The following is a 27,310-nucleotide window of genomic DNA, read 5'->3' on the forward strand; positions in this document are numbered from 1 at the left end:
AGGCCCACCCAATCAGATTGAGCAATAAACAAAAAAATATCAATATATTTTTTGCACTACTTGTCAGTGTTCCCAGCAGGACATCATTTGTAGTTTTACCTAATCACAGTACTTGACTTGGGCAGGAACTGAGTCCCGGCACCTCAAATGTTCTTCTGCTTAAGTTCCTGCACCTCCTATAGAATATTAGCTCAAAAGAATTGGGCAGCTCCTGCACCTAAATATAAATGGTACCTTCACCTAAAATGAGTAACGGCATCTATACTGAACAGAAATATAAATGCAACATGTAAAGTGTTGGTCCCATGTTTCATCAGCTGAAATAAAAGATCCCAGAAATGTTCCATATGCACAAAAGTGTATTTCTCTCAAATTTTGTTCACAAATTTGTTTACATCCCTTTTAGTGAGCATTTCTCATTTGCCAAGATAATCTATCTACCTGACAGGTGTGACTTATCAAGAAGCTGATTTAACAGCATGTTCATCACACATTACATTACACCTTGTGCTGGGGACAATAAAAGACCCCTCTAAAATGTGCAGTTTTGCCACACAACACAATGCCACAGATGTCTCAAGTTTTGAGGGAGCGTGCAATTAGCATGCTGACTGCAGGATTGTCCACCAGAGCTGTCGCCAGAAAATGGAATGTTAATTTCTTTACCATAAGATGCCTCCAACATTGTTTTGAGAGAATTCGGCCTTACGTCCAACCGGCCTCACAACCTCAGACCACTTGTAACCACGCCAGCCTATGTCCTCCACATCCGACTTCTTAACCTGCAGGATCGTCTGAGACCAGCCACCCAGACAGCTAATGAAACTGAGGAGTATTTCTGTCCGTAATTAAGCCCTTTTGTGGGGAAAAACTCATTCTGATTGGCAGGTCCTGGCTCCCAAGTGGGTGAGCCTATGCCCTCCCAGGCCCTCCCATGGCTGCACCCCTGCCCAGTCATGTGAAACACATAGATTTGGGGCTAATTTACTTATTTCAATTGACTGATTTCCTTATTTGAACTGTAACTCAGTAAAAATGTTGAAATTGTTGCATGTTGTGTTTATATTTTTGTTCAGTATATTTCAGTCCAAGTCAAACACTGGCCTGAACATGCATACAACATCAGATAGAATTCATAGCAAGCAGTAGGTAGGAGGTGGGAAAAGCCAGCCACACCAATGTGTTGGAGGAAACACCGTACACCCAGCGACCGTGTCAGCACGCATTGCAACCGGCCCGCCACAGGAGTCACTAGTGCATGATGGGACAAGAACATCCCTGCCGGCCAAACCCTTGCCTAACCCGGACGACGCTCTGCCAAATGTACGCTGCCCCATGGGTCTCCCAGTCGTGGCTGGCTGCGACAGAACCTGGACTCGAACCAGGATCTCTAGTGACACAGCGCCACTCGGGAGGACCCTTGTTTTGCCCATTCAAACATTCAATTGAACAGTAACTAAATGCCTCGAATGCCTGTCTGCCTGCTTTATATAGCAAGCCGCGGGTGTAGGAGTAAACCATTTTTGTGAATGAAGTGCTGTACCTATTAAACTGTGTGTAAATTGACAATAATAGCTATCACTGTGCAGGCTAGGCTACAGTGTGTAGGCTTGGGGCGGCAGGGTAGCCTAGTGGTTAGAGCGTTGGACGAGTAACTAGAAGGTTGCAAGTTCAAATCCCTGAGCTGACAAGGTACAAATCTGTCGTTCTGCCCCTGAACAGGCAGTTAACCCACTGTTCCTAGGCCGTCATTGAAAATAAGAATTTGTTCTTAACTGACTTGCCTAGTTAAATAAAGGTAAAATAAAAAATCAAATAAAAAACTCACCGCTAGCTAAGACAGACGAGCCAGCTTGGCTCGCAAAAACTTAATGGCCAAACAAAGCTCTGTTAAAAAAATCTCAAGAGACCGTGTATAGAAGAGGATGTTGGAGCATTTGCCACCAGTCCAGGGCCACCAGTCCCCCTCTATATCAGTCATTGCTGCTTGCTGCTGGTGATTCTCTGATCCACCTCTACGCAGATGACACCATTCTGTATACTTCTGTCCCTTCTTTGGATACTGCGTTAACTAACCTCCAGACGAGCTTCAATGCCATACAACTCTCCTTCCGTGGCCTCCAACTGCTCTTAAATACAAGCAAAACTAAATGCATGCTCTTCAACCGATTGCTGCCCACACCTGCCCGCCCGTCCAGCATCACTACTCTGGACGGTTCTGACTTAGAATATGTGGACAGCTACAAATACCTAGGTGTCTGGTTAGACTGTAAACTCTCCTTCCAGACTCACATTAAGCATCTCCAATCCAAAATTAAATCTAGAATCGGCTTCCTATTTCGCAACAAAGCATCCGTCACTCATGCTGCCAAACATACCCAAGTAAAACTGACTATCCTACCGACCCTTGACTTCGGCAATGTCATTTACAAAATAGCCTCCAGCACTCTACTCAGCAAATTGGATGCAGTCTATCACAGTGCCATCTGTTTAGTCACCAAAGCCCCATACACTACCCACCACTGTGACCTGTATGCTCTCGTTGGCTGGCCCTCGCTTCATAAGTCTTTGCTAGGTAAAGCCCTGCCTCATCTCAGCTCACTGGTCACCATAGCAGCACCCACCCACAGCACGCACTCCAGCAGGTATATTTCACTGATCACCCCCAAAGCCAATTCCTCCTTCGGTTGCCTTTCCTTCCAATTCTCTGCTGCCAATGACTGGAACGAACTGCAAAAATCACTGAAGCTGGAGACTCATATCTCCCTCACTAGCTTTAAGCACCAGCTGTCAGAGCAGCTCACAGATCACTGCACCTGTCCATAGCCCATCTGTAAATAGCCCATCCAACTACCTCATCCCCATACTGTTATTTATTTGATTTATTTTGCTCCTTTGCACCCCAGTACCGCTACTTGCACACTCATCTTCTGCACATCTATCACCCCAGTGTTTAATTTGCCATACTGTAATAATTTCGCCACTATGGACTATTTATTGCCTCACTCCCCTTATCCTACCTCATTTGCACAGATTGTATATAGACTTTCTATATTGTATTATTGACTGTATGTTTGTTTATTCCATGTGTAACTATGTGTTGTTGTCTGTGTCGCACTGCTTTGCTTTATCTTGGCCAGGTCGCAGTTGTAAATGAGAACTTGTTCTCAACTAGCCTACCTGGTTAAATAAAAGTGAAATAAAAATAAATTAAATTTAATTAATTTCACTGATCTAATCGAGGGCCTTAAAGACAGTTTCAGTACATTCAGAGACAATGATCAGCACTGCAACACTGTTTTTATTCAACACTTTTAGAAATCATGAAAAACGCTTTTCCACTTCGACTCGCACTCTCTCCCACCTTCCGATGAGACGTCACCATCAGTCCAGTGAAATAAAAAAAAACGAGTTATTTCAATTTATGCTCCGATGTACCTCAAAAGTAATTGGCTACAACAACAGACCTATTGCCAGTGTTATCATGTAGCCTAGCTTGAGACTTGAGTTTTGAAATATAAGGGACTACGTTATTTATAATAAGGGGCAGGACTACATTGAGAAAAACAGACCTCTCTTATTATATATGAAAATAGGAAAATGCATGAAACAATAGTTATTTCCCGTCCTTTTTGGATTAATTGGAAATATAACTTTACCCTGTGTTGCCCGCCCATTCACTATAGTTAGGCCCTATATTCTATGGATAATGTAGTTGATATCACACAATATATTGTAGGAGCACTTGATCTTCCGCACCCAGCAGAGAATTGCACTCGGCTTGCATTTGGACTCATAAAGTGATCTCGACTAAGACAGGTTGGTGACCAATGTTCTGTGGCTGTGGATGCCTAATTGTGATCATTACTGTTATATTAGGGCATTATGTTCTAGTCTTATATTCTATTAATAAAATAAAATACAAAAATTGTTTATTTTGTGTAGGTCTATGTGAGTCGCATGTTGAATACAAGAGTTGTGGATTTACGTAGGCCTACACGACTATTTGATCAATAATGCGAAATCACAAGTTAGATGTTTTTTTGTGTGCAGTCAATTACAGTAGGGTATAGGGTAGGCTATGCTTTTTTGATCATTTAATGATGATTTGAGTGCCCAAATTTTGTCCCGCCTATTTTTTCTGGTCCTTCAACGGAATCCTGCTTGCGCCACTGGCACAATCACTATTTGCACTCAATCAAGCAAAGATCTTAGCAGTGATTGATTACTTTGCTGGTATCAAAAAGCTTTTATTTGTACCAAAAAGCTTTTCATTGCCAAGCTCTCCTTGAATCGGCGAGGTTGCCAGAGTGAAGATGTTAACTTTGTGGAGGAGGGTGCTGGACAGACAGACGCAGGAGCCAGTGAGAAAGCTGCAGCACACCCTTCCAGAGAGAGGGGAGCTCTGACCTCATAGATGAGGAGGAGACAGGGGAGGGGACTGCAGCCCAAAGCTCACGCTGAAGCCTTTTGCATTCTCACCCAGCGTCTCTGGAAGAAGGGAATGCCTGCTTTCACAAGCCGCCTACTGTCTGACCACCACTAAGAGAGAAAGAAAGAAAAAGAGAGCTCCAAGTCAGGGGGAAATTTGCTCAGGCGCTGGGGAGAGAAAACGTCTGCCGGCTCACAAATGGAGTGGAATGGGTTTAAAATGGTAAGGAGGCTGCAGCCTGCCAGCCGCTCGTTGTGCCCTTGCATCCATCCGACAGCCTGCAGCAGTAGCACCATGCCTCACTCAGTGTGCCTTCCTTCCCTAACAGTTAATTGGGTGTTGTTCATCCAGTTTTGGGAAAAGGCGATGGGTATCGGTTTGCACAAGTCTTAGATAACTGTTCATGTTACCTGCACACAGCAAATGTACAGTACATTGTGTGGTTTTAAGTATGATATTTTGCTTGCATTATATATCTTTATCATGTTGTGCATTGTAAATAGTAGATAATACTTGGTATATTTATGTATCTATACAAAGCATTATAGTGCACATTTTGGTCGGTTTTATTTTTGTAATGTTTGACAGTGTATGTGATGTAGGACTACAGTCGTGAGCTTGCATTTGTGAATTTGTAGTGTATCAGAGAAATAGAGTGTGTGTGTGTGTGAGTGGCTCTGTAATGCGCATGCCTGCACTGGTGTACATTTGCCTTCACTTGGACAGGTTTTCGCCTGTGTCTCCTCTGCTTCTGCCTCTGATGCTTCTGGTAGCGCTTGTCTGTGCTGCATGGTGGATGTGTTTGTTTGTGTGTCCATTGTTGACAATAGGCTCAGAGTGACTGCCCCCCCCCAGGCTGTTCCTCAACTGGTTGGAGGCAGTGCCTGCCAGGAACTCAGTTTAATTCCCATCCATCCAAAACAACATGGCAGGGCTGACTAACTTTTTTAAACCTATCTTTCTGCATACACAAAGAGGCTGTCTTCCCTGATCTCTAAATTCCCGTATCCATATCAAACGTTCTCTTATTGTATGCTGTTAATAATACATTTCATAAAATGTTAAAATGGCATTATACTGATTTTAAAATGTTGTCCCTGTCATAAAGGGAATTTGCCAGCTTCTGTATTAGCATCTTGAATGTGGGAAGCATTATTCATTTTTGGAAGTGAATATTTGATTGTTTGTGTGTGGGCTATTCATTCCCGTGCAATCAAAATGCTAATTGAAAAGAACGCAATTCCCAACCATGGTGACAGTGATAGCATCCTGTCTCCCTAACTGTTCGCTGTAGCGTATTGATGGAGGGACGTGCCAGTAACTCAGTGCTAAAGGAGGCGGAGGCGTTGGGAGGGAGAGAAGGAAGGATAGAGAGAGACAGGAGGAGATATCCAGTGTTTATGGTGTGGAACTGAGCATGCTCCTTGTTGAGCAGCACCCCACTGTCTGTCACTGGGGCTCAAGCCCTGGGCAGTGTCACCACAGTCAGAGCTAGACTACTACTGCCCTCCAGCAGAGCTGCAACACCCACGGTGCAGCACTGTTCAGCACCAAGCTTATATATCAATGCTAATGAGTCGAGTTGATCAGATTAATATGAGGTAGGGTTTTGTGAGCAGGTGGGTGGCATGGCACAGAGGCGTGTAGGCAGTGCTCAAATTGAGGGGGTATGCCTTGTTAGGGAGAAAAACGTTTAAAAAGCGATATATAACGGCGCGTTACGATAGAAACAAGCTGTACGTTCCACGAGAAAGACGCGACTCCGATGCACATTTTTTATTTGTCTCCATGGCATTATGAGGCTGAGTTACGACCTTCTAAAGAAAATAAACAATTAAAATAATACTTTGGAAGTGGTACGTGCCATTTGGAGGGTTCGGGGAGTGGAACATCAGCTATATGAAAGATACGACTTGGAAATGAGACAAATGAGCTCAACAGGACTTTATTCTGAGTTAGGCAACCACCATCTCAATTAGTTCACGTGGCATACAGGAATTTATAGACACATTCATGAACATCCAATTCTCATTCCTACAGAAGTTATCTAATGTGTGACTGACTCTGTTGCTATCAATTGAAAATATTTGTAACTAACATGATTAAATTACATGTTTGACATATTTGTTAGTGAAATAACATTTGTGAAAATAGTCTAAGCTTTATTTTCCCTATCCATATTATATTAAATATAATATGTAATTATAATTAAATAGCCTACGCAAAAGATGTCATGAGTCATGTTACACTATGTAGAATTGCAGGAAATTAGCTTCAAAACAACAAACAATCTCTAGGGCCCTGAATTAAACAAAACCCACTTTTGGTAGTATATTTAACGTATCTCAGTGAACAATAATAAAAACAAATAGGCCCAAATACAGAATCTGTTCAGTATTTTTGCCTCCAACCTTGACCAACTCACATTTTCCACATATCTGTTGAACTTATTTCGTCTTTCACAATAGCTAATATAAGTCAGTAGAACAATTCTCATTCCTTACAATTGGCAAAAATACAGGGTAATAATTAGTGTGCTTTTGTCAGCAAGAACACTAATGTTATTCTCTGTATGTCTTCTATTATTCCATTTCTTCCGTTTTGCCAGTGCAACTGCTTGTGTTATGTCTTGAACAGTGTTGTAAGTCATAAAAATGAGAAAATACTATTGAAATGCATTAAATATCTGCTTTTGTACTTTTAGTGCTTCAAACCAAGTCGTCAAGTTTTGAATGTTGTGATCTGTGATTTAATTTGATCTTAATTCCACCCTGCTCTTAGGCTTGCTTTTGCCGAAGCCCCCCCCCCCATACATAGCATACCCCTTGTTAACTTTGCTGACCTCCAATTGGGAGAACTGGGGTAGAGAGGTGAGAAAAGAGCTGTGGGGAGTGTGATCCTGAAGGTGGGAGAGTTTGCGCTTGACTGTACGGTGCTAACACACACAGTGGCGTGTCAACAGGGCTCTCAGATTCTGAATGAGAGATAGGGTAAAGAATATTTTATAAAATCAGGTTGTGTTCTCTTTGGTTAGCTGTCCATTGTTGTGAAGAGAAGTCATTATAAAACTGACCTGTATTGCCTCAAGTTCAGTCAAAGATAGGATCAAGGCGAGGCACGGTCCACCTGGAAGAAATAATGATTTATACCTTAATCAAGTCATGGTTGAAGGAGATATACGTGTGGGTGTTAGAAGAGTATTAAAGCTTGTAGAGGGTCAGCCGAACAACAGTGAAGATGATTTGTGGTGGTTAAATTAGCTTCTCTTGCTCCGCCTTAGAATCTGTGCTCTTGAGAATACTGTACGACAATTAAACATGAACAGGCAAAGTTCAACTCGCTGAGTGCTGTTTCCATCTATCCAATCAGGTATTAAATATAATGGTTACCATTGTTACATGTGTAAAACAAATATTTGAAAGGATTACATGATAGTTACATGATAAACAGTAAATAACTGCTAAACCATTTCAAATATCTGTTTTGTCATGGCTGTCTGCTAGTTCATGTATTTCTTTTCTCCTATGCTTTGCTGATGCAGTTGTTCATAGAGCTAAGATCCAGTAAAACTGACAAGTGTACAGATGTAGATGGACATTGCAAATTAAAGCCAGACCCCTTTTCTGCAGTCAAAGGACCAAATCGCCCTCTAGTGGCCTCATGGGTGGTATGTTATTCATATTTTTCATAATATCATAGTTAATCAACATTATTTTAAAACAACAGCCGAATTGCCGGTGTTTCTTTGTCAATTGGTTATGTTTCAGTCTTCTGTGATATATATTAAGTGTAATATTTGGATGCAAACTCAAAATTGAATACATTTCAACTCTATATCCGACATGGTACAGGAGTCTTCTTTTTTTAAGCCCATAACTGTGTGTGTGAGGTGTATACTTTTGTTTCAAAGTGGGCTGTTTAAGACTACCAATAAACACTCTGTGTGACCATGAGTTAGCCCACTGCAGTAAAAGGTTACTATTTGTCAAATTAAGAGAGGAGTGAGGCTGACTGAAACGGACAGTGGAATACTTCTCCGTTACTCCACAGGGCAGTTTCTTTCTACCCATCTGTAGTCAATACATGATATCAATGTTCAGTACCATGCCTATCATAGAGGCATCTAACCATTAATTACAGTAATATAACTGACCCCATGCCTCGCCCTTACATAGCAACTGAATCATACCGTAGAAACGTTGAATAGCCAGATGTGGACAAATCACCCATAAACGCCCTGCAGCTCTCCAATGTTTTGTGTGAGATGGTATGGTGTTGTTGCTGTTGACATGCTGAGGTGCCTCTGGGAGAGGACTTGGACTGAGTCTCCAGTCCCTGAGCAGCGTGGGTAATTAGTCACAGCTGTAGATGGACATTCACATGCAACTCCCAGCTGAAATGACACGCTCATGTTTGTGTCCACTCAATCGTCTCATGCTATCTATCTGCTGCCTGCCTGCTTCTGGTCACTAACATGGGAGTATCTGAATCAAAGTGACGGTTGTTGGATAATTGCATGTTTAGATGATTTATGCCCTGAAGGGGATCTATAATAAGTCAGTTGGAGTGAGATTTAAAGCACATAAGTCACATATATATGTATGCAAGTAGAAAATTAGCTTTGTAAAATAGATTTGCATTTCTACTTCCAACTTGTGCCATAAATGTGGCTTGTGTATAATTGATTTAAAAAAGCAGTTTGTTTTATTGATAATACTATGAGTTTGAAAGCAGTGAAATAAATGTGTCCCTATAAATGTTTTGGCATTATTAATAATACTAATGTAAAAGCAAAGAACACACAAATATTTTTCTAGTGAATGTATTTACTCCTCTTCAACATACCTCAGCCTATACCCAAAACAGCCAGAAGTAATGAGCTAATGCCTATTTGAATAAGCCGCTCTGAACCATTGTCTCAATTATATGGCTTCGTTCTTAAAAATGCCTTTTGTTTGAAGACTAAACATACATGAATATCAAGAAAACGGTTTCTTAAAAAATGTAATAGGCTTCCACAGAGGCGAAGGAATTCAGCTGTGAGGGGAAATGCTTTAATAATACAAGCCTAATTCCTTTGGCGGAAATTCAAATTGCCACAGACAGACAATAATCAGCTGCAAATTCTTAGCGCACACAACCCGGTAGCAAACACGGGGTCATGTTCTTGTTTTTTTGCTCCTGCTTTTCTGAGTAAATATTCTAAAGGAAAATCAGGGAATATATATTCATATATCCTATCTACATCTCGGTTCATTCAAAGATGGAAGTAGAACCCCGACTTCCTTATTTCTACAGTTCTCTTTCTTCATCCTCCTCTGTATTCCGTGTGTTTTGGTATTCATACAGACATTTGGGTTTGAGTGGCAGTTCCTCCTGAGACTGTGCACAAACTGCACACTCCTCTGATCTACATTTTGCATCCCAGGAAAAGGAGAAAAGATAGAAGCAGCAGCAGGCTTGGTGTCTCTAGCAGTTGCTCTGTCTCATTGTTCAACGTTGCCAAGTAAAGTGGCCTCGTACTGTGATGTTAAAGGATGTTTCAAGGTCATCCTTTCAACAGACCAGTAGAGGACAGAGCACCCACTGACAAGGGGTCATGACTGTGGAACTGCCAGTAGCTTCCTTAACTCCCTATTAAGGACATGTGGAGAGCTTTACTACCTAAAGGTATTCAAGAATGAATAGGAATATGGCTCATACCTTTATGTTACTATCTCCGTCAACAGCTGAGGCAAGCATGAGGGAGATTTGATCACCGCCAGTAGAGCAGACATTTAGGAAAGGGATTCATCCTGTATATGCCTATTCCCTTCATATCAACTGTAACATGTTCTCCTCAAACTAGATGGAAATAGGAATTGTACTGCAGATATCTATAAAGACAGATAAACATTGGAAGCAATAAATAGAAGCGGCAAGTTGAGATCCGGAGAGATAGATGTGATCTACTATCTTCCAAATACATGTCTCCCCGGCATGCTGTTGAGAAAAAAAAACTCTGTTTCAGAATTTTCCATTGCACATACTATATTAACATAGATAGTCTCCTGTGGGCATTTTCAATTACACTGTACCACGGCAGAAGGAGATTAATCTTCTATTTTGAATGCATGCCACATTTTATGGTTTAGTTGATATGCAGGAGGGGTAATCTTGTAGCTGTGAGTATACATTTAGGCTTTTTGTCTTCTTGCTGCAGCAGAAGCTAATTTATGATCAAACCCTTTTCCAATCTACACAGAGTCGCCAATTTTTATTGGACCTAAAATATTTCAATCTGTTTCCAATTTTCTAATGACCTGATATGCTCCAAGTTAGTATTACTAATAATTAGAGGGTTAGTTTCACAGATACACCAGTTTTAGTGGAATACTACTGGTTAGATGCATAATAGAGCTTGCACTAGGATAGGTACCAGTACGATGAAATGTATTGCACATAGATAGATCCATAAAATAAGGGATACTAATACAGAAATGTACATTATACTGTCATACAAGGATATTATAATGAATCCGATGTCTCTCCTGCTCTTCAAAAAAAGTATGTATTAACTGTCTCAACGGTCTCTAAATGTCTCACATTCTGGTCATTGGAGACACACCCAGGCAGGCAGCCTGAGAAGCAGCGGATGGGAAAGCAGAGTGGCGCAGCGGTCTAAGGCACTGAATCTCAGTGCTAGAGGTGTCACTACAGACCCTGGTTTGATCCTGGGCTGTATTACAACTGGCCGCGGTTCGGAGTTCCACAGGGCGGCGCACAATTGGCCCAGTGTCGTCTGCGTTAGGGGAAGGTTTGGCTGGTGTAGGCTGTCATTGTAACATAAGAATTTGTTCTTAACTGACTTGCCTAGTTAAATAAAGGTTATAAAGAGATCAGCGGCAGTGATTAGATTAGATTAGGAGGAGTCTTGCTCTGCTCAAGCTGGGCCTTGTGTGTGTGTGTGTGTGTGTGTGTGCGTGTGTGCGTGCGTGTGTGTGTGTGTGTGTGTGTGTGTGTGTGTGTGTGTGTGTGTGTGACCAGGCTTTGCCCTGCTGCAGCTTCTTTTCTGGTCTTTTACCTACAGGCTATTTGTACATCTTTAAATACCTGTTTTATCTGAGCAAATATGACTCATCCTAGCTTCAAATCGGCATTAATTAAAAGTACAATCAAGGAAAGGTCTTTAGGCATGCTCAAAGGTTTGACGAACTAGAGTCCCAAGTACATTAGTTTGTTCTAATTTGAACTAAAACATTTAAATATTTAATTACGACTAGGCTGGGGTTTTTACATATTATTTCTATTTTAGACCTTACTTAGTTAGCAAGGAAATGAGAGGATGCTTGATCAGGAACATGGCTGCCTGCCAGCTACGTCCTCACGACACCTGGTGCTGATGCAGTGGAACATGGCTTCTACACTGGCTAAAAACAACCTCAAGAATAAAATGGGGTTTCGCTTGAAATGCAAACTAATACAAACCAAGGTTGCATTGTACTGTAGTCAAAGGTAGCTTTCCTTGTCCTCCAAAGGCAATGTCACCTTAATTCAGAAGTATCCCACTCGTGTAGATGAGGGTCCAATCACGGATATAGGAGTGATAGAGTGCCGTGCGTGTGTGCTGTGAGGGGTGACAGTGTATTGGCCCTGTCATTGGGAATCAGCCTTAAGACTGGGGTAAGATGACATGGGGTGATACAGACTGACAGAATCTCTCATTTTCTCTCTCTCTCTAGAATATGTGTTCCGAGTTACTATCTGCTTCAGTTAAACTATTTGAAATGAAATCACATAATCTGTCGTGAAGACTTAATAACCTATTAAGGGATCATTCATATGAGCAGAATGATTAGTCCGCTGCATGTAGTATTGATGTTTAGTCAGTGATGAGGCTGTGAGGCCCTCTGAGTGGACCACTGTGTTCAGTTCCAGCAGGCCTTTGGCAGCCTGCAGAGATCACATCGTCTGTCCCCTTGCTGGCTCATGGACAGGACCTCCAAAGTCCCCTGGTCCCAGGGCTGGGGCCAAACATGCAGGGTTCTAGGTACAGGGTATGGCCAAGCTGCCAGGCAGGTGGCCAGGAATTCTCACACTACTGCAGGGGAGGGGAAGGATAGCACAGGTCAGTGAAGCCACATAAATTGAAGTGTCATCTCAGAATCAAGATGCTCACCAATTTCCTGCTTCCATGCATTGGTGCAGAATTGGGATTTAGCCAATGTACAAATGGCTTTAGTCCACCCTGGGTTTGGCTGTGGCAGGGGACTGCAGTCTGTAGGTCCCGACGTTCCTTTTCTTGACTAAGACAGTTTACTACTCCAATACCATGAAAACAATCAAGAAAAAAGTGCACTATAGAGAAGCTAGATTACATTTTGATCGAATTCAGGCCTAATTACAATTCAGTTGTGTAAGAAAAAGTTTCAGGCTCTACCAACCTTTCCCTTCTAGTGGTTATTAGGTGGTATTTTGTTTAAAATTGTACGTTTCCTGAACATAGTCTGGCTGACATTTACTTCTGCTTTAGCATTGGCTTTAAAATAATTTAAAAAAAGATACATTGTATTTTCCATTATCATCAGAGTTGGGAGAAGGAGAGGGTGATTTAAGGTGCTAGCAGAAAGCTTCATCAGCCAGTGAGTTAGCGTGAGGAGTCCATTTGCTGCACGTGGTGCTTCCAGAAGAAGTGGAGTTTCACAGACAAGAGACGAGGATAGCTGTCTATCTGAGATTTAGCCCACGGTTAAAGAATGTCAGGCTATGACCTTCAAGAAAGCAGACCTTGGATACACTCACAACATATTTATTGTATAACCAGTGAATAGTTTACGTTTGTTTTGAGGATATATTCTGGGATTTATATAAGAATCTACAGTTGGACAATAAAATAGGGAATTCATCCAAATGTAGGACTGATGTCTCCAAAGTAGTCTGAGATAAGAGTAGATATTTAAAGAGCTGGATTTTGAGGCTCACCTCCGCATCTGCAATTAAAAGTGACGGGCTGCCTTCTCATCTCCTGACCTTTGACCCTAGGAAGCGTGGAGTGCACTTTGAGGGGGTTGAGGCATGCTGGGGGTTCTGGGAAGGTTCCATCGATCCTATGAAACAGTGGACGTCATAAAGGGAAAAAGTCAAGCAGTTAAATGAAAAATTCCGTGCATAGAGCATGTATTATTCTGAGTCACACAGAGAAGAAGATAAAAAAATCTATTTGGCAAAGTAGATGCGGATCGATGTTGATGGAGGCAGGCGGGCGAGGTGTCCCAGATTACTTTCCTGATTGATCCAGCCTAGCTTCCGTCTGACTTGCAGGATGTGGTGAAGTCAAGATGTGTCTGATGGAGGTGGAGAGGCAACCAGAAAAAGATGGAAAAATAACGTATCGATAGCATGGAGGGAACTTCACTGACCAGGAGTTAATATACAACAATCGTATAAATCCCTTTGTCTGTATGGGTTTGATAACTCAAGTACCCTCTTACTCTGAAACACTTTGAGGGAGTTGGGGCATGCTGTGGTTTACAGGGTTTGGTTTGTGACCTACCCTCTCCTTGGAGCCATGGAATTACCATTTCAATGGATGGAGGACACTCTATGTCCATCCACTGTATTAGAATGTACTTGTTAGAGGACAGGTTTACAGAATACTGTACTATGAACAACCCATTTATTTAAAACATTTAGCTGACAGATTGGATTTCATTCCATGTTTCATGATTGAATATTTCCCAGTACACAGGAAATCTGAAAGGATCATTTTACCGATAGTCTGAGGATTCAGTGTATCCTGTTGGGGTCATCAGATCATCCTCTGTACCGGCAGAGCACAGAATACTGGGATGTGGCGAGACATTGAAATCACAAACAACCATCCATCTGACCTCCATTTTGTGTCAGGCGCTATCAGTTAAATGATACTACTGCCGCATTGTGATAAACTGCAGTGTCTCGTCTCTGCATCCATCCCAGCAAAGCCACGGGAAATTGATTGTCTAAGCTCGTTTGGGCAGGGAGTTCTGGCTGGCAGCAAAGCGGCAGTTTTTACGGTGTCACCGTGGCATAGGAGAGGCGTCTGGTCATGTGAGATTTGCTAGAGGATGCAGGCTGCGGAGGGAGATAATGTCCTCTCTGCAGGCAGTTATGGCATGTCCTACATGACTGCCATACCAGACACACACCGCTAACCTCAGGAGTTCAAGGAAGGAGGGAACGCTTACAGGGTGTCAAATATTTATGGCACACTACAGAGAATATTGATTATACAATAAGTCTGTCTAATGACTGCTACGCACAACCAAAATGTATTCTCTGAATAATTGAAATTGTACCCATGAGCGATTTTCTCATCTCTATGTTTTTTTAAAACGTAATTGCACTGTCCCTTTATTCAAATATTATTTGAGATGTTATCAGGGAGTGTGTGTGTGTGTGTGTGTGTGTGTGTGCGTGTGTGTGTGTGTGTTCATACTGGAGAGAGGCAGACAGACTTAGAAAGAGGGAGAGAATCGTTATTAAAGGCTGGTACTGATACACTTGCCTGCACATCTGTTAAGGTACTGGTTATAAAACAAAAGTATGTAGATTCTAGCTACCATACCAGTTTATCTCATCTCCTCCAAAATATTAGTAATATTGAAGCTACAGTATGCAAATACAAAGGAACACAAACTACCCTTTTGCTGCAATACTACCCACAACCCCACAGTACAGTGGGCAGTACATTGGTTGCTGAAATGTCACCTTAACCATAGCTAATGTTTAGTCCTACACCTGCTTGCTGCTTTTCACCACATTTTGGTACCTCATTTGAACATGCTGCATATTATGCTTGCTTCGGCAAACCATTCCTTTTCAGAATAGCCTATGTAAAGCTAACCATAACAGATAGGGTGAAAAATGCTTTTGATGTTTCACCTGTCTAACATCTCTTTTTCCAGGTTAGCTTTCAAATGTTTAAATGATGTTTATAAAAAAACGTCCTTTAAAATGGACGTTGGTCCACCATATTGGGGGACCTGTCATTGTCACTGGGTAACCAAGCCTTGGGGGCATCTGCCTGATGCTCTGTCCAACCTTGCTGGTTCTATTGGATACAATAGTTGTCTGTGTTAAATACCTGTTTTCTCTATGACAAAGCCTGTGCATATGGTGGTTCTGGTTGACCCAGGCAGATTGTTGTTCCCTATGAATCACTGTAAATTGAAAAATGATTAGAAAAATATACATCAAAAATGCATATTAACATAAGTATTAATCCCCCAATAGATGAATAATGTGTAATACAGTGTGTTTTCTTTATATTCTAAAGCTGTAAGACTTTGTTGTTATAACCTTCGGTCTTCACCTAAACTAAAACTGAGGTGGCGTCTGGTAAAGGGAAGGTACCCATAATGAATTGGCTCAATTTATATTCCTCAAATTATCAACCCAAACATCCAAACACACACCGACCTGTCAGCAGACACAAGCTGCCCTCTCTCCATTCTCCATTTCCCTCTCTCCTTTCCCCTCTCTCCATTCCCCCTCTCCATTTCCCTCTCCATTCCCCTCTCCCCATTCCCCATTCCCCTATCCTTATTCCCCTATCCTTATTCCCCTCTCTCCATTTCCTCTCCCCATTCCCATCTCTCCATTCCATCTCCCCATTCCCCTCTCTCCATTCCCCTCTCCATTCCATCTCCCCATTCCCCTCTCTCCATTCCCCTCTCCCCATTTCCCTCTCTCCATTTCCCTCTCCATTCCCCTCTCCCCATTCCCCATTCCCCTATCCTTATTCCCCTATCCTTATTCCCCTCTCTCCATTTCCTCTCCCCATTCCCATCTCTCCATTCCATCTCCCCATTCCCCTCTCTCCATTCCCCTCTCCATTCCATCTCCCCATTCCCCTCTCTCCATTCCCCTCTCCCCATTTCCCTCTCCCCATTTCCCTCTCTCCATTCCATCTCCCCATTCCCCTCTCTCCATTCCCCTCTCCCCATTCCCCTCTCCCCATTTCCCCTCTCTCCATTTCCCTCTCCCCATTTCCCCTCTCCCCATTCCCCTCTCCCCATTTCTCCTCTCTACATTCCCCTCTCCCCATTCCCCTCTCTTCATTCCATCTCCCCATTCCACTCTTTCCATTCCCCTCTCCCCATTTCCCCTCTCTACATTCCCCTCTCCCCATTCCCCTCTCTTCATTCCATCTCCGCATTCCACTCTTTCCATTCCCCTCTCCCCATTTCCCCTCTCTCCATTCCCCTCTCCCCATTCCCCTCTCTTCATTCCATCTCTCTCCATTCCCCTCTCCCCATTCCCCTCTTCATTCCATCTCCCCATTCCACTCTTTCCATTCCCCTCTCCCCATTTCCCCTCTCTCCATTCCCCTCTCTCCATTCCCCTCTCCCCATTTCCCCTCTCCCCATTTCCCCTCTCTCCATTTCCCTCTCCCCATTTCCCCTCTCCCCATTTCCCCTCTCCCCATTCCCCTCTCCCCATTTCCCCTCTCCCCATTCCCCTCTCCCCATTTCCCCTCTCTCCATTTCCCTCTCCCCATTTCTCCTCTCTACATTCCCCTCTCCCCATTCCCCTCTCTTCATTCCATCTCCCCATTCCACTCTTTCCATTCCCCTCTCCCCATTTCCCCTCTCTACATTCCCCTCTCCCCATTCCCCTCTCTTCATTCCATCTCCGCATTCCACTCTTTCCATTCCCCTCTCCCCATTTCCCCTCTCTCCATTCCCCTCTCCCCATTCCCCTCTCTTCATTCCATCTCTCTCCATTCCCCTCTCCCCATTCCCCTCTTCATTCCATCTCCCCATTCCACTCTTTCCATTCCCCTCTCCCCATTTCCCCTCTCTCCATTCCCCTCTCTCCATTCCCCTCTCTCCATTCCCCTCTCCCCATTTCCCCTCTCCCCATTTCCCCTCTCTCCATTCCCCTCTCTCCATTCCCCTCTCTCCATTCCCCTCTCTCCATTCCCCTCTCCCCATTTCCCCTCTCCCCATTCCCCTCTCCCCATTTCCCCTCTCCCCATTCCCCTCTCCCCATTTCCCCTCTCCCCATGCCCCTCTCCCCATTCCCCTCTCCCCATTCCCCCTCTCTCCATTCCCCTCTCATCATTCCCCTCTCTCCATTCCCCTCTCTCCATTCCCCTCTCTCCATTCCCCCTCTCTCCATTCCCCTCTCTCCATTCCCCTCTCCATTCCCCTCTCCAGCTGACAGTCCATTTAGAACCCAATTATATATCCTTATTAAGGTTGTTAAGATGTATGGGCAACAGTAACATACCCTCCCTCCTCCTCCTAGAGGATGAAGTGTCTCCTCCACCACCCTGCCCTGACTGGATACCTCCTGTTGCATTCCTCTACCTTCTCATCCCACTTTCTGAGAGAGTAAATGAAGCCAGAGGTCAGCCTCAAAGTCCTCTCCTCTCCTCCTAAATGGGCTGTTTTACCTACCGGCGTTACGTCCTCAGCTGCTGCCTGCTGTTGCCTGCTGCTGCCTGCAGCCCGTGGCTCATTTGAGGAGCTGTCTTTGTCAAGGGCCTTTTTTACTCCCCAGGAGTGAGAGGGATACTCACATCATTACCACTACAGAGGGCACCGTAGTTCCCATGTCAGCTCCACCCTCCTCTCCCTAAGTCAACCACTTCATACACAACACCAACATTACAGTAATTGTCCCCTATCTGAATTATGCCTGTTTCCAAACAGTCTCAATAAGCAGTATTCCTCTAGAATAATCAACCCCTACCTACCTGTGTGTTTTAGTGTGGCTGGTGACCGTAAGGCCTCTGTAGAAAAACAAGCATGTTAAATCTTGACCCTGACACCTCCTAGGGATCGACAGAGACACAGTGGCGTCAGGCAGAACTCCCACAGCTACAGGGCTGGGCAGAGAAGGGATTGCTGACACAGCCAAAGATGGTAAGGAGACCGCCACAAATGGCCTTTTACCCAACATTACCAATGGTGATGACAGCGCTGCTGAAGGAGCAGGGCTGTCAGTCTGCTGGGCCAGAGGGGAGGGGCCCTGATGCCGGACAGCTGTGAGGGAAGGCACTCTATGCCAGCTACTTTTTCTGCCAACCTAATGTACTGTGTGGTGTGAGGATGCTGATTCATTTACTCTGAATGGGGAAAAAAAGACAGAGTAAATGTAGCTTCATGTTTACTTTTTGATGTTTACAAAAAGTTATACTTTAACTTTTCATCCACCTTAACATTTACATTTTTTACCATTTACATGTTTTATCTGTTCAATATAAATGCTCTAAAATATGCATCCAAATGTTTTTATGTAGTAGGTTATATTTCCCCTTACATAATGTTATTCTATTCTTGTATCTGTGTTATTTATTGAATAATGAAGACAGTATAGGTATTGGAAGAAATTATGCATTTTGTCAAGCTGGGATGAGGAAAATATTCTAGCCTTACAAATCACTTCTTACCTTGCTCCCAACGTGAGCTATTGTTTCATAGCCACGTAAATACAATCTTATGTCAAATATAAATAAAATATCAAAAAACATCAAACCAATTACATTTAATTAAAGTAATCGTTGTTTTTTTGTCAACGCATTCATCCAGGGGGTGAACTTTAAAACCTCTTCTAATGGACCTCTATCTCCCCTGTCCTCCTCCCCACAGACACACAGCCTCCAGAGACACTGCCTTACTCACTCCTTGCATGACTCACACACATTAGATTCGTGAACCCATATTTATTTCCTCCACTCGGAACCCATTAAGGCCTCCATTTAAGTCCAGAAGAAGCAGGTCCCTCCCACACACCATGCCCAGCTGCATTAATGGAGGCTGTAAATCCAGCATTTCCGCCCGGTCAGGGGAAACATGCTGTAATCTGAAGCTAGTGTTAGATAGCTAGATATTGTTCGGTTGAATCAGTTGGCCCCGTCCTCAGGCTGACACTAGAGCTGCTCTGAAGGCTTTGCCTGTGTGCTGTAGTGCCTCAGCCAGGAAGGAACTCAAATAGATACTGCCTTCCTCAGCACTGGGCTACTCTGTGGGAGAGCATAGATACCTAGCCAATGAGGCACAATGGACAGCTGAGCACGGGTAGTGCCGGTGGCAGGGGGTAGAAATTATAATTGGTCAATCTGAATCGGCAGGTCTTGGGTGATTAAAGGTAGCCATTTTGTTGATTCTTCTGGTGAAAACTCAAAGAACACGTCCCATGGAGTTGAAAGTATTTTTGACAGAATAGAGCTCAGCAGGACGTGTCAACAGATTTAATAAGGCCCCCCAATCAACTTTATTACTGCTAGGTACTTTATTCCTCCTTCCTCGCTGTCACCATGCTCCCTCTTTGTTGGAGTGGTGAGGATACTGTCAAAAGCACAATTTGCATGCAAAATAGATATTGAGAGCTTTTAAACAGGCAGTTTTCTGTTTGTATTCTGCTGTCGGCTCCAGGCATTGTCTTGTGTGTTGTTCCACTGTAGAGAAGACTGTGTGTGTGGAATAAGAAGCTGCTGAGACAATTCACATTCAAGTCTGACATTTATGATATACCATCCTCCACTGTAGATACGTCTCAGGTCTGAGGACAGTTTTAGAAAACCAATGGAGAAAACTACAGAGTTGCGGTCTACGTGACTGATAATGATTGTTCTGAATATTGTGATAAAATATTGTCTATTTTAGTTTTTAGACCAGTTTTCAGCAACTTCATTGCTATCCAAACATGAACTTACTGTAAGTCAGATGGGAAATAAAGAGGTTTATGATGTGTTACATTTTTGCTAACCTTGCTAAATGTGCTGGTTTTAAATAGAGAGGGCCAAACTTTGAAGTGTAGACTGAATGTATTTTTGGATAGTTATAAATAAATATGCCCAAACCTCTGCTAAGATGTTTCCTTTTCTCCTGCTCTATGATTTTGCACTTTTGATTGAATCAGTAGGAACACGTAACCTATTTTCTTCATATTTTAGATCTTTATGTAAATGATACCACATGAACCACAGTCAGTCATTTCAGAAGGGAGCTTTATAATTCCGGTAGTTAATTGGGTTTTCCTCTGGAAGTGTTGACCTGTTTTTTCCAAGGTCTTTGTTGATGATTTCAGACATTGACATATATAACTCATAGGCTACACAGCCACCCCCCAGTGCCTCTGTCTGGTACAGACTTTCAGTAAAACACGGAAAAGTCTGATGTACACACCAGAAGACCTTGTTTGGGGTGTTTTCACCCCTATGTGGGGGATGATGCTTTTAATAGCAGGCACCCTGAAGTCCCTATCCTGTCACCCCACATTTCCAAACACAAACACGCCACACACACACACACACACACACACACACACACTCACACACACACACACACACACACACACACACACACACACACACACACCTTCCATAAACCTCTTAGGCTCAGCTTTTCTTTGTAAGTGGATGATGGAAATCAACTGACTGTAACTGAGAATCAAATAATTAAATAAACACACACATTTAATGCTAATGGCGGAATACATTTGGTGGCAGTCTAGGGATATGGAAGTAAGTGTTTGTCGGTAGATGAGCACAGCAGACTGCCTTCTTTTCACTGCCTCCTCCCTCCTCAGGGGCCAGCAAGCTCTACTTCAAATACCTGCTCTTAAAGCGCACTGCAAAACCATCCGCAAAGACTATTGTTCCATGTGACAGACAGCAGTGCCCTGCTGAAGGGCTCAAATTGTTACCCCTCTCTAACTGCACCAGAAATCAAAGCACAGAAAGGAACTAAAAAAAGATCACTCATATGTCTCTAACAGTCATGTCTGCATGAATATTTAGCTGTTTAAGTTGCATGCGTACTGTATTGTGTTTATTTTATGGTCTCATACTGAGTCAAACATTGTCTTTCTTTTGTCTTTGAGTTTTGATGGCCTGGAATGTAGATGAAATGCAAAGTACAATAATGCATTCTGGTTCTCAGATTGAGAAGCCCTATCTCCTACCTCCTCTTTGAGTCTTCTTCTTCCCTGACCCTTCCCTTTCTCAGATAATCAGCAACATGGAGCCTCAGGTGACGAACGGCCCCAATGGCACCACGGCCAACGGGCCGTCCTGCAACAGCCGCAGCTGCCCTTCACCCATGCAGACTGGTGGCCCCACCGACGACAGCAAGACCAACCTCATTGTCAACTACCTGCCCCAGAACATGACCCAGGAGGAATTCCGCAGCCTGTTTGGCAGCATTGGAGAGATCGAGTCCTGCAAGCTGGTTCGTGACAAGATCACAGGTACGATGACACACACCGGCCATAGGAAGATTGGAGGAATGACACACAGAGGCAAGTGTAAAGAAGGGCCTGGTGGGCGGGATGTGGTGCAGGGTGGGATGGCATGGTGCCGGAGTCCTATGATCCTGGACAGGACTCCAGCTGGTTACCACAGAGCAGGAGGCTGGGGCTGGAGCTGGCTGGTGAGCGGCAAAGCCCAGCTCCACGTGGCAGAAAGGTGTTTTCCAGCTAGTCATGCCTCTAATCCCAGACCAGTGGCTGTGTGGGTGGAATAGCAGATGGAATGGGGGAGGCTGCTCTTAGATAATGTCAGATAATGGCTTTCATTTTAGATCCTACTTAGTGACACTACTTCCTTGATAATCTCATTAAAAAGGGCCAGTGTTGAAGAGCAACATCCGCTCTTGACAATGAGATGCAGCCAGGCTAGACTCTGGCTCGGGCTGGTGGAAGTACAGGGCCATCTTTTACAATAATGGGTCTGAACTGGCAGGAAAGTAATATGTAGTATAAACAAGAATAGCACCTGGAAACCACACTACACTCATTTTTCATCTATTTTTCCCATATGTGTGATTCACAGTAGACAGGGACACCTAATAGTTTATATTGGAGAGAGTAAAAGGAGACATGATTAACAGGAGGCTCTCACTGGCCTAAATGGGAAAGTGAGGCCATTTCTGTTAATGTTGAAAGTTATTTTCTACCATACAAGGTCTCGTATGACTTAGCAAAACAAAATATGTTATAAATATTCCCCTCCTGCGGTGCATGTCTGTGTTGTGCTCCCATGGGTGCAATTTTAACGTTCAAACTTTTAGACTAACAAAGCGCTTCTCCCTCTCAGTACAGGGAATGCCAGGAGGCTGCATGCAAACCAGTTGGCATCATTAACTGACTTCAGAAACAGTCCTCACTAGGTTTCAGGGAGGACTGTTTCTGAAGCACTAGGGCCCCTATTCACAAAGAGTCTCAGAGTAGGAGCCAGAGTAGGAGCCATGAGCCCTCTCTTGTCCATTTCCCAACATCCCCATTCAGAGATTTGACCAGAACACCATTAAAACACTATATTCTCAAGCACCACATACAGGACAATAATGCTTCTAGACCTCACCCTCCTGCCCTTTCAGTTTACTGTCAATTTTTCAAGTACAGAATGTGAAATTCCTTTACACGGCAGTTCAAAAGGAAGGAGGATGTCTTTGTGGACAAGGTGAGGTGAGCTTCCTAAGCCTCAGCGTTGTAAGAGACAGGCTTCTCCTTTCTCCGGACCGGGTGCTGTCAGCTTTGATGAAGCAAGAGCGGCATGAGGTACCAGCCAGCCCAGCCACTCTGCGCTCTTCTGTCAGGCCCGCTGACTTCAGCTCAGTGAAGTGCCACCTCAGATTGTTTACCCTGCTCCCTACGCATTCCTGCTGTGCATGTAATACACCAGGGACCTGCAGGTTAATCTTTTATTGAAGGCAAACCTACATGCACATCGCTAGAGCCCAAACATGCCCTCACTGGCACATCACCCCCTCAACTTTCTCTCAGGCTAACGACCAAGCTAGAGAGAGACATAAAGTGAGTTGTATTGAGTGGTAGTAGGTTCCATCTTTCTCTGGGAAAGGAGAAGCTGTATGTAATTATTAAAGTGAAGGACAGGGTATGTTTGAGGAGTTGACAAGATTCTCCAACAGATTCTTGTGTATATTTTTAAAGACCGCTATTAAGATGAAAATCCTCAGTCAAAATGCATACATCTGCCTGTAATAAAATAAATAAACATACACCCTTGGAGAGAGCTGGTCATTTTCTTGTGGACCTGGGAGCACATTGAATGACAACTTTTAATGGAATACATTAGGAACGTGTTAGTGATTCTGGCCATCAGCACACAGAGAGGGACTGATTAACAGGAAGCTCTCACTGGCCTAAATGACTGATCAGGCGCCGCCAAGGCAGAAATAGGTTCCTCGTCAGTTGCCCATTTTACTGGATAATTTTCTGCGCTGGCTGCATTTCTTTAGGAAAATGAATGCATTTGTATTCATAATGGCAGAAAATAAATGGCTTTCATGCAGGAACAGGAATTGAATGTGCTTGTGATTTGGTTCCTGATAAGAGAGAAACTTTTTACATACTGAGACAATCATCTGTTCATATTCTCCAGACAGTAAATGCTTACTGCACTGTAATACAAGACCCATCTTCTTCAAAGATTTTCTTCACGTTTTGGTTTTCCATTTGGTCCTATGGTGATAACACTGGCCTTTGTGTTATCCCCACTCTTTTGGGTGGTGCCATTTTGAGTCTGGCTGTGTCATGGCACACTATGTTAAGATGTTAACAGTGTATATCACCATCTGTAAGGCTTGACCAAGGACAACAATGATCCCTGTACAAATCAATGCAGTCACCTTCCCTTAGTTTTACCACTATAGGTCAACTGATGCAAATGATTTTGACAATGCAACAAAACAAAAAGCAAATGTAGTGTATGAAATATTCATCCTACTTGATGTCTGCTACGGCATAGTAGGCCCTGAAACACATCGCTGTGCATCTGAGAGCAGCGAGCGTGTGAAACTTGTGTTTGAGACAGGCGTGTGTGGAATCTCTCCAATCCTCTGGTCTGACAGGGAGGAAATAAAAAATGCACTTTTTCACTCAGTTTACCCTCATCTCTTTGTTGATACTAAAATATATATTCAGATTGAGTTCACAGTCAAAACCAATGCTGTTTTATTTACAGGCAATACATGGTTTGATTTGTTGGTTTGTTGCTGGAACTGTTTGTTTACCAAAGCTCTGGCACAATCAAACCTTCCATAGTGATGAGCCTCAGGAATTAATGGCTGCGTATCACAGAGAGGAACACAGTGTTTATTTTGTCCTCCTCCAGTTCACATGAATCTTACTGGTTCATATAACAATTAATATGATGCAAGCATGCATAAAATAGCTTCCTCCGTAGAACACTGATGAGAAAAACTGTGTGATATAAACAACTTCGCTAGTATGACAATGAGGCTGGTAGCTCTTACATTGGACCAAAGTGAAAGATAGAAAACAGAAACTCTGCGCCACTTTAGACATACTAGCAAACTCCGTCATTGACTTATTTTCAAATCAGCTTCCATTTGTTGAATCCAGAATACAATAATATCCTGTAAGACAGAAATCATAGAAGGTTAGGGCTGGCACCATTACCGTATAACCGTGTAACCGATGGTAATGATGAAGACAATCATGAAAATATAACAACCGTTTAAAAAGATTTTGAGGGGGGATTGAAGAGCAGTTGAGTCCGTTTCTGCAATCAAATGGACTCTTAACAACGTGATGTAAGCAAAGTTTTGTAGCAAACGATGAATAGAATGGTCTTGAACCTCTAAACCTGGCAATTTGACTGGTAAGCTCATGGGTACACTCGCAATAGTACCTGGTACTGTGATACTAATCATTTCCATGGTAATGTATAATGTTCATTCAAATGATGTTAACTGATGTGGCAAATGCAATGGAATGTGTTTTTTGTAATGTCAGTTGAGTTGAATCAACAAATCACAGCACATATTGATGGGTACATTTTGTGACCGGCTGTGGCAGTCACCAAATTTTGTCAGCCGGTGATTGTCGAGCAAATAACTGCCAGTCTCACGGTAATTGCCCGTAATTAACATCAACACATTTAGCATCTCCTGGCTTCAACACACAGCCTACAAGCCACTGATGCAAACCTTTGGAGCACCTACATTTGAAAAAGTCTAATAACTTAATGTAATACAGCCTACACCTTCACAATAAATCCATTATTTATTTTATTCTGTGTTGAGCGGTGAACAAAGAAACAGGTCCTCCTATATGCTTCATTTAGAGTTATTAATGTAACTTTAGTTGTGATTCAAATGTCGGCTATATGTTAAAAAAATGTATACATTCTAAGGCTGCATGATGCAACTCTAATGATGATTTGAAAAAAGTGGCATGAAAGGCACGAGCTCAGCTTTGTTTCTTGCACAGGCTGTACACACTTCATCAGTCTCAGTCAACACTTCATCAGTCACAATTTGACAAGCACTTGATAATTCCTCAAAATTTCCAGCGGCATCCCCGCTGTGTGGCTGTAATGCCCTCTGAAAAAACATACCTTTTGCAGCCAGTGGCCATTGGGCTCTTGGGCTGAATATAATAATTATAATTCCCTTCTCCCTTCGTGCTGCTTCCCCCGAAGCACCTCTCACTCACATGGCTCTCGGTCTTTCTCACAAGCTACAAGTGAAAACAGACACATTGAGGACCTCACTGCATGTCCTTATCCAATTCCGAGGTGCATATTGAAGATATTTCGTCAGCAAGATGAGTAGGCCTAATGAACAGCAAAAGCACTAGCCTGTGTCAATATGCTATCCCCATAGTACAAAAGTTGACCTATTCTATTATGTGCGAGAAATAACTATTCCAAATATAGTCTGGGACAGTTGTGGGATGCGATATATCCCAAATGAATACAACCGCTAACATCAAAAAACAGATCAGAACGTTTAGTTTAAAATGTTACTCAACTATCAGGCTATTTCTTCACATTAAAAGCACAGCAATGGTCACACGGCAGTAGGCAATAAGCACAAATGCGGGAAAACACCATTATCAAAAGTGACCGCAAATGCGATTATGCATGTAATGCTTTCAATATAAAGGTGAGTTTTTATGGTTAGAATTATCTTCCCCAAACTTCAAACTCGTGCGCTGCATATGTTTGCCAGTTAGGCTCTACACCCGTTGTAAAGTGGATTAATGTGCTTCATTTTAAAGAAGTTATTTGGCCGCTTTAGTTGTGATACAAAACTTATAACAACATAAAGGCCTACATGTATGGGCTAGGCTACATGAGGTGTGCGACTATGATTTGAAAAAGTCACAAAAAAGGGTATGCATTGTTTCTTGCCTTACGCTGGGCAGCATTCACAAGTGATAATATATCATCCACAAGTGATAGGCCAATATTGTCACCCATCAGACTATTCTTGATTTAATCTTGGCATAACATATACTAAATAATATGTGTGAAATTTGTTTTGATTTAGAATGGACCATTATCATGCACCTGTCTCGAAATAGGGGCAGTGGGAAAAAATACATGTCATCTATGCACTTAAATGGGCGCCCCCAAAAAAAAAATTTGCGAATGGAGGATACTTTTCCTGTGGTTCATTTTCATGCCAGCCAGGTAGGCTATACTCCTGTTGTAAATATAAGCATTGTGCTTAATATTAGGAAAGTTGAGAAATAAATATAGTAGGTCTAGCTTATAGAAAGCTGATGGGATTCTCCTCTTTTGAATAGAGGCCATCACTCTGTTTTCTCACACAATTGCATAGCCTATAGAAATGTTGCGCATCGTGAGCTAATGGGCTCTCATGAAGTGTTTGATTAGGTTTTAGATTACATTTGCGTTGAGGTCAGAGTGATTAGAGGGACAATAGAGTGCTGAGTACCAGGCAGTTAGCAAGTTTGGTAGGTTACTAATGACCATCAGCAGCATCAGAGCTTGGAGAAGCCTAATTACCGTGACGAAACGTGGAATCTGACTGCCTTCATGACTTGTAACCGCCAGTATGGTAATACAGTCAACATAACAGCCCTAGGTACACTTCCTGCTTTTACTTCCTG

General features: G+C 43.0%; 1 protein-coding gene across 11 annotated transcripts in view; it reads left to right on the top strand.

Annotated features, from left to right (window-relative positions):
• The window catches only part of LOC110521559 (ELAV-like protein 4), an 82,559-nt gene that overhangs the window by 14,571 nt on the left and 40,678 nt on the right, over nt 1-27,310 (top strand). For 7 of the 11 annotated variants that reach the window (XM_021599178.2, XM_021599179.2, XM_021599176.2 and 4 more), the window contains 2 exons: nt 18,238-18,324; nt 21,412-21,652. In XM_021599178.2, coding sequence (XP_021454853.1) covers nt 18,238-18,324; nt 21,412-21,652 — 328 coding nt within the window. Of the gene's footprint in view, nt 1-4,498; nt 4,655-18,237; nt 18,325-21,411; nt 21,653-27,310 lie in introns of those variants that run through there. The other 4 variants (XM_036968748.1, XM_036968749.1, XM_036968750.1 and 1 more) reach the window with 2 other exon arrangements.

Source organism: Oncorhynchus mykiss, chromosome 30, assembly GCF_013265735.2.
Source record: "Oncorhynchus mykiss isolate Arlee chromosome 30, USDA_OmykA_1.1, whole genome shotgun sequence".
NCBI classification, from domain to species: domain Eukaryota; kingdom Metazoa; phylum Chordata; class Actinopteri; order Salmoniformes; family Salmonidae; genus Oncorhynchus; species Oncorhynchus mykiss.